The following is a 15,684-nucleotide window of genomic DNA, read 5'->3' as shown; positions in this document are numbered from 1 at the left end:
GCAGAATTGTCTGGCGGTTTTTTAAGTTAATTTATACATGCTTTAACGTCTCAGATCATATCGCGTGTATAGTATTTTTGCATATTTATGAGTAGGCCGTGAACTATTGGTGCGATTTTGTTTCTATTGTCATTTGTTATAAATGATTTTTCAACAATGAACACAACATAATATACTGGCACAGATACGTAGACGACATACTCATACTATACAAAGAAAACAAACGACAAATACACAAACTACACCAATACGTAAACAAAATACAACCAAAACTTCAATACACACTGGAACTCGAAAACAGTAACTCCATAAATTTCCTAGACATCACCATAACAAAAGTTGACAACAAACACACCTTCAAAATATACAGAAAACCAACCACCACCACCACCACCACACACATACACGACACATCTAACCACCCCACACAACACAAACATGCTGCATTCAGGACAATGGTACACAGATTACTCAACATACCCATGAGCCAACAACACTACAATGAAGAAGTGAACACAATCAAATACATAGCACAAGAAAATGGTTACAACCCAAACATAATAGACAACATCATAAGAAAGACAAAACAAAAATTCAACAAACACAAAAACACACAAAACACAAGAAATACATCACACTAACATACGAAAACAAAAACAAAAACAAGATCGCATCCTCATTCAGAAAACAGAAATACAACATAGCATACAGAACAGAAAATACACTACAAAGACATCTCAACACACAAAAAACACAAACAAATAAATACGACCACACAGGTGTATACAAACTCACATGCAATAGTTGCGACAGTTTCTACATTGGACAGACAGGCAGATCATTCCAAACTCGATACAAAGAACACATTAAAGCAATAACCAGAGGACACAATACATCTACATATGCCGAACACATAACTAATGCTAACCACACATACAATAACATAAATACAGACATGGAAATCCTACACGTGCACACCTGTGGAGTAACGGTCAGCGCGTCTGGCTGCGAAACCAGGTGGCCCAGGTTCGAATCCCGGTCGGGGCAAGTTACCTGGTTGAGGTTTTTTCCGGGGTTTTCCCTCAACCCAATACGAGCAAATGCTGGGTAACTTTCGGTGCTGGACCCCGGACTCATTTCACCGGCATTATCACCTTCATATCATTCAGACGCTAAATAACCTAGATGTTGATACAGCGTCGTAAAATAACCCAATAAAAAAATCCTACACATACAACCCAAAAACCAAAAACTCAACACACAGATCAATTTCAGAACACACACACTATTTGACACCACATTTCAACACTTTTGAACAATCGAACGCACCCACACAACAGGCAGCGAAGTTCGAGATGACGCCGAGATCTAGTAGGCTCTGAGGATGGTGTGAAGAAGCACCGAAACAGCTGTAAGCCGCACATGCTTACATAATTAACACGAGTAAGATCGCCATTTAATCTTATTATTTAGATTTCTATTAATTTTTAGCCCGTGTAATCAATCGTATTGTTGTTATTCTTGAAATGATGCTTTCTGGCTCTGTCTGAGGAACGGGTGGACGGAATTTGTATATGATTTAATGATTAATACGGTTAGAGTTAAATGTGAATGTATCTCGTAGGCGATTATTATGGTTGTGTCTATATGCGTAATATTTAATCGACTTTAGACAGATAATAGTTCCTGTAACGGCGAGAAATTTTTAATTTTGAACTGGAAGAAATGATTTACGTATAATAACTAACTGTGGGAGAGAACACATGTCTAGTAGATTGTTGTTTTCCACAGGAGGCGCAATTATTGAAGAGCACCTGTTTTTCCACCTACAACTGGAATAAAAATCCGCGTGTGTTCTTCCCCATAGTGCAAACCCCTGATCACGTGATGAAGGTGCAAACATAACACGATTCAATCAAGTTACTATGTTGGCACCGCTGCTGGGTTTTATCTACAAGACCTGATCCCCCAGTGTTGCCAATTTAGCTTTTATGAAGCTTTTTATGTTTAGCTTAGCGGCAAAAAGAATTCCATCCCGCTTAGCGAGGAATCTAGCTTATTTCCTACGCTTAAGGGTATATGTACGTGAACGACCACAAATATTATCAGAAAATGCAGGCTCTAAATTGCAAAATTTTATAAGAAAATGAACTCACAATTGGACAAAAATTACAAGGTACCACAATAAGACTTATTAGAATTTAAATATCTGATAAAAGTGTAAAAAAGATAAATAATATTTTTCAAACGCGTTTTATCAGAGTATGAAAAAAAAAATTCTGCAGTTACATCATTTGGTAACCATAACATTGTTGTGGTATCTCTGACATATTTAATATTTTTCCTACATATAATAAACACTTATTTCTGAAAAGTAGTCTACCGTACTCTCAGACATGTAGAGGTGTTTATTTTAATACAATTAATTCTTTGTTTGTTCTATATAAAATATATTAAAATTTACATAATGTTTCGTGACCTAATTTTTTTTATTTTCAAGGAAATGGGCATTATTGTAGTCTACCTTTTGCATAAATGCATGTTAAAGCAGTGTACAAATTTTCAGAATTCTATCTCTAATGGTTGTGGAGTTATGAAATAATATGTGTGAAAATGTTCAAATTTTGGAAAATTTAATTTAAAGTAAAAAGTGAATTCTTAAAAATATTATCAGTAACTTTTTTAAAACTGTTATCGGATATTTAAGTTCTAATAAATCTTGTTGTGACACCTTGTAATTTTAGTCCAAACATGAGTTCATTTCCTTATAAAAGTTTAGAAATTTAGAGTCTACATTTTCTATCAACATTTGTGGTCGTTCACGTACATATACCCTTAAATCAGGTAATATAGTTTCAATTATTCAATATTAAAGCATGTGAAATTATAATGAACAGTATCTATAAAATAGTTTTGATTTACTTGATTTTAAGGTTTATTATGAAAATCTAGCTTTTTTTTTCTCTCGAAAATATCTTAAAAATCGATAATGTGTTAAATTGGAAAAATCATATTAAATAAATTACTCCCAAAGTAAATTCAGCTTGTTTTGCTATTAGATCTATCCAAAAGATAGTAAATATCAATACCTTAAAAACAATATACTTTGCATACTTCCACTCGGTAATGAGTTTTGGAATAATATTCTGGGGAAATTCCACAGATAGTAACAATATATTTCTATTAGAAAAAAAAAAAAGAGTAATTAGAATAATAGTAGGTGCCAAATCTAGGGAATCTTGTAGGAATATTTTCAAAAAACTACTTAATAATGCCCATGGCTTGTCAGTATATCTTTTCATTAATAATCGTCCTCCTATGTAATCGTGAAAACTTTGTAACTAATTCAACAGTTCATAGCATAAATACACGTCAAAAAATGACTTTCATACTCCATCGGCAAGTCTATCGTGCTATCAAAAAGGAGTGCGTTGTATGGCAGTAAAAATTTTTAATAGCCTCCCTATCGATATAAAAAATGAAACTCAAAACATAAAATTATTTAGGGGCAAATTAAAGAAGTACCTAATTTCTCACGCCTTCTATTCTGTAGGTGAATTCATGACATTCAGTAACACTTCATGAAATTGATACTAAAACTTTGTGTTGTACTAGTAGACTATATTGTAAATCTCGTCTGTATATATTTCATCTAGACTGTGACTATAAATTAAGACTTTATAATAGTATTAAGTTTTGTGGCTTGTTCCATATTCTAGCTGTGAAGCATGTATGAATGTTAATAAATACAATACAATACAATCTTATATTTAAGTTCCGTCTAGCGGGATTCAGTGATAGCCAGTTGGCAACACTGGATAGCCTCTGATAGTGAGGAACGATTAGTCTTCCATTTCAGCACGACTCGTGTCATAACACGTGACCATGAGTGAAATGTTCATTATTCTGCAAAATATTGTGGTAAACATATTTTATGCTATTTAATTGTTGCAAAATTTCAATGTACTTGGAAGCATTACTCGTCATTTGAAGCACAGCGGTCTCTTTCTGATGTATGTTTCGAAATATATCTTGAATTAAGAAAACGAATTAATTATTGTTGCCGTAGTACCGTACCTTGAATACGATGTGCAACTAAATGGCATAGTTCCAGTTCTGATAAATAAACCTTATTTTAAGCTGTGGACTAGGCTCGTACGTAGCGTGTAAAACCCATGAATTCTTTTAGCCACCAATCCCCTAGTAGAAACCTTGTGTAAACTTACCATTCCGTTCTGTGTGAGATGCGTTGTCGACTTGTTGATTCACTGTATATTTGTATACCGTAATCTCGCCACCTCTGCTTTGTCCGGTTATCAGTTCCTATCCTGTCACGTAAGTAGAAGTTACACAATAGGCCAGTCCGAACTCTGAATATTAGCGTATTTCATATAGCATTACATCTACACAAATTATTTATTTATTTGTTTATTTATTTATTTACTAGCCGCACCCGTGCGCTCCGCTGCACCCGTTAGAAATAAATATAAAGTAATTACATAATTAAAATAGGACATTTGATCCAGGGAACATTCGTGTTTGATAGAAGGATAAATCGTTTAATATGTTACTTAATTTAAATTGCATCCAAACAATTAAAATGCGATCATTTTGGTCCAGAGATACTCATTTGGTGCAATGACAATTCCTTTAACCTGTTTCTTGATTTTTATTACATGCAACCATAGTTTAATGAAGATTGACATCATTTAGATTTAATGTGTATATTTTATTTTACTTGTTATAGGTTTCCATTGAATTATGGTAATAACTTAATTTTAACCCTTGTTTTCTACGTATTCAGTAAATGGCTCTTGGCCCACTATGGTTCTGAATCCTTCAAATAACTTAAATTATATTATATATTATATCATATCATATCATATCATATCATATCATATCATATCATATCATATCATATCATATCATATCATATCATATCATATCATATCATATCATATCATATCATATCATATCATATCATATCATATCATATCATATCATATCATATTATATTATATTATATTATATTATATTATATTATATTGTATTGTATTGTATTGTATTATATTATATTGTATTATATTATATTATATTATGTCAGAAGTTACTGTAATAACATTATAGCATTATGTCCATCTAGAGAAACTACACTTTCCAATGGTGAAATAATAATTAATTATACATATCGGTTAATTTAGCTTCCGATATTACTTCATACAAACACAGAAACATTCTCTGTAAGCTATCTTTCATAGCTTTCGATTGTTGCTGTCCAAGGCCCCTTATAGACGAAGTCATTTGTTTTTTAATTCATTACACGGCCTTAGATGGCAGTTATTTTAATTTTAAAACTCATTTATCTCATTAAATATCAGTCCTATCAAAATTTTTCAAGGAAAAAAACTTATCGCAAATTATTTTTAAAGAAACTTTTGTTATGTAACATTTTTCACAGAAATCAATAATAAGCGAGATATTTTGATTTATTTAATTCAGGCCTCCTTATAACCCCCCTTTTAAATAATGTATTTTGAATGCCATATAGCCTAAAATCTAAGTTACAACGAACTTAATTTATATTCCAATTTCCATATGAAATCCGTTCAGCCATTATCTCGTGAAAAGGTAACAAACATACAGACAGACAGACAGACATACGAACAAAAATTTCAAAAAGCGATTTTCGGTTTCAGGGTGGTTAATTATATATGTTAGGACCAATTATTTTTGGAAAATCGAAAATTACCAGAAAAATTTTGGCTACAGATTTATTATTAGTATAGATTTATTTTATTTATTCATTCATTCTGATGTAGTTAAGGCCATCAGGCCTTCTCTTCCACAACACCAGGAATACAAATACAATAATAGAAATAAACAGAAAAAAATACACTACACTAGAACCCCGATTATCCGTCACCCTATTAACCGATTGGCGAATTATCCGACTGTCTATATCTCGCGCTTCTTTTTTCTTCAGAAATAAATAACATAAAGAATTGTTTTGTACATCGTATTAGTAGCACAATCTAGTACAGGGCCGGGCATGAGAGCGGCTCAGTCTAGCCGGCCAGAGCTGCTCTCGCTCCGCAAGGCACTTCAATTCCAAGCCGGAGCAGAACGCACACGCAGTGGCGGACTGGCATTACAGCTACCTTCCCTGCATTAATGTAACAAGAGCCACGGTTGTTCTAGTCATTCAGTCTGTCAGTACATAATAGTTTATAAGGCTATTACATCAATCCATTGTACATTACAGAATTTATAACACTCTTATTAATTTAATGGAATAAACTTCGCTCTATGCACACACACAAATCATTAGGCTTATTTACATAACCCATACGCACATACTGCAACCTCCTCACCACGGTTCTACGAGACAGGCGTATGGCTTCCACTTCCCCTACTTGCTGTGGACAGAGTTCATCTGCCAATATAATTAAACATCGCTTGATGAAGTTACCTTCGTTGGATGTTTTCAATTCCTTTGAAATTTCGTGGCAAATTTTGTAGCTAATTCTCATAGCCGATTCACTAAGTGTATTATTGTCATCCTGTTAATATATAATATGATATAATATAATATAATATAATATAATATAATATAATATAATATAATATAATATAATATAATATAATATAATATAATATAATATAATATAATATAATAATAATGATTTATTTTAGCTGGCAGAGTTAAGGCCGTAAGGCCTTCTCTTCCACTCAACCAGCAAAAAGTGTATATACATATGCATGAACTTACAAAGAATCCAACAATTTGATTTAGATGAGAGTTACATGAATACAAGAGTTATTTACAAATTAAACAACAAAATACTATGAACTATTAATTAAACACTGAAATAAACTGTGTAGTAGAATTAAACTAAAATACGTAGAATGTTAATATATTTCAAATAATATTAGATAATAGAAAGAGATTATTACGAGACAATTAAAATACAGCACAATCAGGATGATGTCTAAAGAAAAAAGTAACAATGTAGTCAGTGATAGTTTAAATCAGTATGATTGGAGTGAAATGCTAATAAGGTTATCTTTTAAGCTGTTCTTAAAGGTGTTTATTGTCTTGCAGCCCCTAATACTTTGTGACAAGGAATTCCATTGTCGCGAGGTGGATATTGTAAAAGATGATGAATAACAAGATGTTCTATGAAGAGGTATACTTAGCGTGCCACAGATAAGTGATCTGGTATTTACGTCGTGGTTAGAGTATAGATAAGAGAAACGAGACGAAAGGTAATTTGGTGTTGAAGTGTGCAGAATTCGAAAGAGTAAAGACAAAGAGTGTAAAGTTCTGCGTTCTTTAAGTCGGAGCCACGAGAGACTCGCGAAGGACGGTGATATGTGATCATATCGTCGGATGTTGCACACGTATCTGACGCACATATTCTGAGCTCGCTGTAACTTGACTGACAATTCAGAACTTAGGTCACTTAACAAAACGTCACAATAATCGAAGTGCGGCGTTACTAGGGTTTGCACTAGGATAAGTTTTAGTTGCTGGGGCAAGAAGTTTCTCAAGCGACTCAAACAGTGAATGGAGGAACAGATTTTTTTATCGTTTCTTTAACTTGAAAATTCCAACTTAGATTATTATCAAAAAAGAAGCCAAGATTTTTTACGACAGATGAATAACGGATTAGCGTGTTGTTAAGGGTAACAACTGAAAGATTACTGTTATTAAGGGAGTTACCTAAACGCTTATGTCCAATAATTATGGCTTGAGTCTTACTTGGATTAAGTGCGAGTCCGAAATTGGCCGCCCAAGTGGAGACAGTGGCTAGGTCACAATTTAACTTGTCAATCGATTCATTGATCGTATTGGGTCTGGAATGTATGTAAAGTTGTAGGTCGTCGGCATAGAGGTGATATCGGCAATACTGTAAGTTCTTTGATACGTCATTAATGTAGATAGAGAAAAGTAGTGGTCCTAATACGGAGCCCTGCGGCACTCCCGCCTTTGTGCATCTCCATTATATAATATAATATAATATAATATAATATATGAAATGAAATGATATGATATGATATGATATGATATGATATGATATGATATGATATGACATGATATGCTATGATATGATGTATGATATGACCATAAATTAATACAACGTAAAGAAAATGTTTCTCAGGTACATTATATTAGAGTATCTATTCGACATTTATATTGTATTATAAGTTATTATAGTACATTTAATAATTTTAAATTATACAAATATTATGATATATCACAGTAGCCTATATTATATTACAGTTCATGATATATAATATGATATATGATATATCATGAACTGTAATATACTATACTATGCTATATCATAATACTTGTATCATTTAAAATTATATATTACTAAATGTATAACCCATAATGCAATGTAAATATCAAATAGATACTCTAATATAATGTACCTGAGAAACATTTTCTTTAAGTTGTATTAATTTATGGCGTTCATTACCAACATATTTGTCATATTCAGCAGCATGTTATAAAGAATAATGTCGTTGGATATTGAACCTCTTAATCAGTTGGAGTGTTTTATGCCAAATTAAACACTTTGCTAATCCACTGCTCTCTACCAAAAAGAACTCCTCCTCCCATGATACATTAAAAGCATTGGGAATAGCGGGACGGTTTACTATATGAGCGGAAGGTCCGTCTTCAAAGTTCACCATCATACTACAGAGTCACCACTTCACCGACACTGAATGACGTACAGTATGCATACGTCAGAGCGCTCGCAAGACCCGCTCTTTAAAGCATACAGCGCTCATTTCTCAGAATCACGTAATGTGCCCAGCCCTGGTCTAGTATATAGTCACGAAGCTCAATACGTAGGGAATACGCATCCATAGATAGTTGCTAACCACTAGGATCGCTACTATCGCCTCATTACAGACAATACGAAGTAATACCGACACAGTCTATTGTTCCTAGTACCCTCACAACTCGAGCTTCGTGACTGTATATAGAGCCCGGACGAGAAGTTATGGCACCGGCGCGAGAGACGCATTTTAGTTCGTTTGGTTGGACTCGCCCTCACACTCAACTGGAGGGGTGTTGGGTTAGTTGGTTACTAGCATTCCGAGTGTTCAGATCGTCCTGCTACTACCGCTATTGCTAATACTGAAAACATTGTCCTTCTGAGCGCCCTCATCATGGCATTGTCTAAGGTGTGAAATCATAGAGTAGTTCATAGTCAAGGACATGAAATAGCACACAATGTATGGAAATTCATGTCAGAAGAGGCTGTAAACGGAATACCAATTCCATTGAAAAGCGTGTGTGCAAGGGTACTGGCTGCCACTGGTATTTCAAAGCGAACCTTGGCAAGAATCAGGAAAGAAGGGGAAAAATATTGAGGCAGAAACAACAAATCTTTCTCCAGTCCGGAAAAATCACAGCCGAAGAAGAAGATTGTTGCAGCTGTAGACAGTTTTGATGAGGAAGTCATAAGAAGACTCCTCTATAATTTCTACGCTACACATAAGCAGAGGCCGACTCTGCAATCGCTTCTTCCAAAAATGGATATCAGTGTATGATTATGTGAAGAAAGTAGAGAACAATTACATTGAAATTGAGCACGTGATGGACAGTATTTTTGAGAACATTTCCATAAACTTAGGGACATCTGATTCCAGCACAGATCAGTCGTCTGATTCGGACTGAGAATAAGAAAACAGAGATGGAATAGCGGGCGTAATTCCATTAGGTACCTTCGGACTCTTGAGTAGGAAAGTAGTGATACTAAGATAAGACGAATGTTTTTGGAAAGAGATGAAACGGATATGCCTGCCGCTCTGAGCTTGAGGACCGTAACCCAAACAACCCCCACTCCTCTACCCTGCTGGCCGACAATTTAAAACTTCGCGCATGTTGGTGCCATAACATCTCGTCTCAGCTCTACTAGACTGTGTTAGTAGGTTCTACACATGTTTTTGCTATAGTGTGTTATCACAAGCCTTTATCCTTACACAGCATTGTCTACTGTTCCAATTGCCGTTCTATAATGTAACTTGTATACAGGGGCGGCTTTCGAAGAGGGGCTGCGGAGCTGCAGCACCCCCAGACATTTGTGACTCTTGTCTCGTTTTATGTTGTGAAAAACATTTATTATACAGTCTCTATTTAGCGGCTCGAACTTTTTTTAAATTTCGCTCTCGTTGACATGCACGCAATCGTTAGTGAAGTCACTTCCTCCCCTGGTGCTGCCAGAGCGAAGCCACAGTCTTATACATACAGTCGCGCAACTTCAACACTTTTTTTGCCAACATTCGCGACACTAGCGCCCAAGCGGCAGGCAAGGCACTGGTCATAGGGTTGATACAGCCAGCACGTGCTTTAAAGGGATGCGAGATGTTATAATAACGTTTTAATCATGCGTCGGAATAAAGGCAATGTGTGCAATGACGAAAATTGCAGTAACAACAAGTTTAAATCTCCGAATTTGTCGTTCTTCAGATTCCCTAAAGACCAAGAGAAAATCATAACTCAGTCATAACCAATAATCCACGTTGTAGATAGCCTACGTATTGTGTTCTATAAAACATTTATTAGTTATCGGTTACCTATTTGTATGTCAGGAAGAACAGTTTAAATAAAAACAAAGTAAATACCTGTTACAGTATATTATTTTTTTGCAGAGATCATATGTGTAAATGTGTAACCATTCCGATTTTCGATAATATATCTACAGTTTTTAATGCAAGTAATTCCATAATTTTTGTATTCGTGTTTTTTTTCTTTATATTTTTAAAAAGTTGAATGTTATATAGCATTCAAGTAGGTATCATGGTATTAATTTTGCAAGAATTCATGGAGTATAGTAATCCTTTTGCAAAATATTCACTTCTTGAATAAATCCAGACTGTGTCGATAAATTTCTGATGTGTTAGTGTAGATTCATGTGGCAGACGTATTAAGTTCTCAAGAAATAAAAGAGCCTTTTTAAATTTAATATAAAAAGCAATCTTTTCTGTAATAATTTGTATGACTGTTATTGGTGTTGATTTTACATTCCCAGTGATTATTTGAGCCGTTCAGTGCAGAAATGGTGTAAGTCAAAAGCAGGTAATGAGGTTTAAAGTAAGAATTCTGTAAAATACAGCGCAAAGTAGCAATTAATATCTCCTTCGTTCTATTCACCGACTATTAATAGTTTAAATAAATTTAATATTAACTGCCACTTTACGCTGTATTTTACAGAATGTTTACTTTAATCCCTCATTACCCATTTTTGACTTACATCACTTCTGCTCTGAAAATAAAATTAGGCCTACATTTTCTGAGTTAATTGAAGTTACAATTTTTTTAATAAAATCGTGTGTTCATTTATTTGTTCTCACCTACGTCATAATAACAGTAAGTGCATGTAAATTACGTATTATATAGGTAGGATAAGTTAAACTTAGGCATTATGTGTGAAAACTGGAAATGTAATGTAAAATGCGGTAAACTTGCCATAAAAATTTAAACCATAACATCAGCGCTATTTATGACTCAAAATAATAAAGGAAATACCGGTTCTTAAGAAATGGAAAAATAATGAACTTCATATTAATGTTTAAATCCTCCCCTTTTCTTTATTTTCAAGTTTACCCCAATTTGCGGTATGCAAAATCGTTAATTTCTCAGGAAATAGGGAGAGGAGTTCACCACGCGATGTACCCTACGAGATATGCCCTACAATTCTGAAGCTACTAATTTTTACTCTTCTCACAGGAAATACAAAGTTCCAATGATTCATAAATATATTTAGGAATGAATTAATTAACCGACCACGCACGAACAATTATATTATTTCAAACCATGATACGTGATCAGAGCCATGATTCAGTTGTAAGGAGCAGAAAGAATTACTTTTATTCCCAGCTTCTGAAACTTGTAGATTAGCTGCGTGTGAAATTCTTCCAGGATTCTAAAGTAGAATATAAACTACGCAAAACCTGTTTTCTGGTGTGTTATCATAAGTCGTGTGCACACTTTTAACTTGCCTGCCGCTAGAGGGCTACTGTCGCGCCAGCTGTCAAATGTTGGCATATTTTATACGTATGAGTTGCGTGACTGTATCTATTAGACTGTGGCGAAGCCAAAGACGTTTTATATAGTATACTAGACTCACACAGAGCGCTGGTGTGCTGTCCAAAATTGAAACCAGTCTGCGCATGTTTACGCCGCCATGCTACTGGTAGAAATAGAGCGGTAAACACGATTGTCATACTTGTCCTTTGTTTTGTCTCGGGTGTTTTTAGTGAACAGTGTGAAAGTAATGGCGATAGAATTTTGAAAGATGATATATTATCGCCGCGGACTCATGCTTAACATGTCGGCATCATACAATAACGAGCGGTGTGGTTTAAAAAAATAATTTTGGCGACCGATTGTTGCTCTGTAGGTTTCACTCTAAGCGTCACGTTGCCACGTCTACTTCTCGATAAGAATAAGCACTAGTTTGTTATATTGTTAAACGGCTATTATTATTATTATTATTATTATTATTATTATTATTATTATTATTATTATTATTATTTCATATACGAGTACGCTGGCTTTCTTAACTCTTAATAATAACTCTTTAATAATAATTTTTAATCACATACCTTAATGTTCGTCCTCAGCACAAGACATTGCAACCTCGGGTTTATTCCACGTGGATTAGACAAGTGAGTGTCATTTAATAATGGAAGCAGCTTATTGGTTGCATTATTGAAATTGAGGCGAGTGATTGGAGCGGCGACACAAGAAATTGAAAACAATAATAAATTTCAAAGACCTGTCGAATGTTAACCATGAGACCGCGGCGATAATACCATTCCTGTTTAATTTTCCAAGCCATTTGCAAAAGGTACGATATAATATTATCTCTGTTGTTACAATATCAATATCATTAAAAATCAATCAGTAGTTTACGACAATAAAGAATACTTAATTGTTAGTACAGGTATATCAGACTTTAGAGAAATCCCACTGAGTGAATTATTTAGACTTATACATCAGATGTTAAAACATTAGTGGAAAGATAAGTTTTTGTTTTTATTATGTAAATGAATTTATCTGCAAGATAATAAACTTTCATTCAAGATCCATATATGGATAGATAAATAAATAGACAGATAATAAATAAATAAATAGCTATATTAGCTAAGCCTTCTTTGTGAACTTATGATTCAGAGTTCACCTATAAATAACTCTTTTACATTTTGCCGGATATATTTTATTAACAAAAGCAAGGAATGGCATCTTATTGATATTAAATATGTGCGTAAAAATTATGTACCATCACTCCGCAAGCAATGATAATGTATCTATTTTATTTACTTAAAATAACAATACAATATGTAAAAAATCCACACATAAAAAGTATGCGGTTTTTTTTTATCTTGCATAAAGTGATTGTTTAGTTTTTAGGTCTTCACGTTACCTATTGTTTGCAATGTATTAGGTACCGATACTTTTTATAATTGATAGCATTCCCTTTATTAATTGAAGAATGAATTCAATGTAATTTGGCTACCTTCGCACATTATGTGGTCTAGAAGTACCGGTAATATAATTTTCGATTCTCTAAAACTTAACAACAGGTCTATACCGATTATCACATATTTATTTCACTTAAGAATTTGAATATAATAAGAACTTGTGTAATCAAGATGCATATATTTATGTCTTGTGATCTAAGAGTAATGTATGTTAATATAATTTTAGATTCTCTGAAACCTAACAATTTGCTGATTATTGTAAAATTATACAATCTATAATGTGTATTGTGTAGGCCTATTTATGGATGTATGAGTATGTTTTCTATAAATTGCTGCATACGTATTTTCTTTTCTTTAATGTTCTAACGCATATCAATGAAACTTCGAATATGTTTCTTTCGTCCTAATTTTACGTTAAACGTCGAAAATGGCCATAATCTGTCAATTTTAGATCATCACAGCGTTAAATTGCGTGATTTACGTTCTGCTATTATTTGTCTGCTCTCCAACAATATGGCGGCAAGCGCAGCGTTCAATTTGCCCCGGTTTCCTCGTTTCGCGCAGCCGAGACTGTAGGGGCTTGAGCGAAGCCAGAGACAAGGACTATGGGTGAAGCCACTTCCTCCCCTGGAGCTGCCAGTCTCGTCTCGGATGCTTTGCGCGTTAGTTTTACCCGTTGCTTACGAGATTACACAAGCTGGCGCATAGAGCTTGAAAAACGAGTCTGAAGTGGTTCCCTCGTAATGCCAATTCCGCCGCTCGGAGCGCTGTTCTGCCCTATATATTCATAGCAGAACACTTAAAAGACATTGACATTTGGGACATTTAAAGGACTCACCATTGCTTATTAAATGCTTCGTACAATATTTTATGGACAATAGACGTAATTTGCAAACTTCTACTCCTCAATTATATTACAATAAAAGGCTGTCATTCTTGATATTAAAACATATTACATATAAACTGAGGGACTGTCTGCTCTGTACTTCAGTTCATACACCAAACATTTCCGGAAATAAATTAACTTGACATCTTACATATACGCACTATAGCCTACCCTTTTCACCTAATATTATTAATATTGTTATTAAATAAGATATTGCAACTAATTAAGGTACTGCATTATCTTTAATTTCCTTGAATTCATAATTACGCATTTGCAAGAAGGCCTAACTTTTCCCTCTCTTTTTAAAAAAAATACGAACGTCACAATAACTGAGAAGTATAATTATTGCGCGATTTTATCTTGCAGTGGTGAAAACATTTCTATAGGCCTACTGATTAATCTATTGAGCATAGTAATAGTAAACGCTGTAGTATTTTAGTGCGTGTACGCCTACTTAGCTCTTGTAAAACGAAATTTTCACTTTCACTTTCAACGGAACACTCACTTATATTCAGTTCTTGTAATCTTGCAGTAAATTATCCATTTGTGATCATCTTTCCAATATAACCTCTCATTGAAACGACCACTTAAAATCATGAGCTAGAATTTATTATTTTAAAAACATTTCCACGCACATACTATTATAATTGTTATGAACCACAATACAAAAGACAACACTGTGAAATTGGATTAATTTACCACGATCAACATCAATACCGGTAGTATAAAATCACATATACGCCTAGGCTATATTATTTCATTACTTTATGGTATTAATTAGAAGAACAAACTTCAAATAACACTGTAATATGCTTGGCATATTTATAATATTCGTACTCAATCAGTAATGCACAATTAATCGAACTATTTTCACGATGCACAATGCTTTGTAATGGTACCATTCATCATTTCATAGGGCAGAGAGGCGAACCTAGCGGCAGAAATTGTCATGACTCACAGAGACCTACTCTCGATCGTGCTATGCGCCAGGTTGTGTAATCCCGTAAGCAACGGTTTTACCCCTCCCCCTGCTGCCCCTCGCCATGAATCCAGAGTTTCCAGGCGCTGCAAAATTTGCAGCAGCTTGTCAGTAGCGCGCAGTTTTAAATACATTTTCTTTAATGTTGTGAGTATAACAAGTGCGACAATGTTTAATTCTGTACAGTATTTACAGTCTATTCAGTTCAGTACCTTAACAATTCAGGAGAAATGTGAAATTAAGTGCCCATCAGTTGAATCTCATAATGGAAAGAGCCGCTAAACAAAATACAAAGACTCGCGTATTTTTTGCT

General features: G+C 34.2%; 1 protein-coding gene across 1 annotated transcript in view; it reads right to left on the bottom strand.

Moving 5' to 3' along the window:
- LOC138700913 (fibroin heavy chain-like) overlaps positions 1-4,311 on the bottom strand; it is a 19,784-nt gene extending 15,473 nt beyond the window's left edge. Inside the window, exon 1 of the mRNA XM_069827334.1 lies at positions 4,227-4,311. Within this exon, the coding sequence (XP_069683435.1) occupies positions 4,227-4,229 (3 nt within the window). The 5' untranslated portion in view covers positions 4,230-4,311. The remainder of the gene's footprint in view (positions 1-4,226) is intronic.
- Between the last annotated feature and the right edge of the window lie 11,373 nt (positions 4,312-15,684).

This window comes from Periplaneta americana, chromosome 6, assembly GCF_040183065.1.
Source record: "Periplaneta americana isolate PAMFEO1 chromosome 6, P.americana_PAMFEO1_priV1, whole genome shotgun sequence".
Taxonomy (NCBI): Eukaryota; Metazoa; Arthropoda; class Insecta; order Blattodea; family Blattidae; genus Periplaneta; species Periplaneta americana.
Note: the sequence above shows the minus strand (reverse complement) of the source record. Positions and strands in the feature narration are given on the sequence as shown.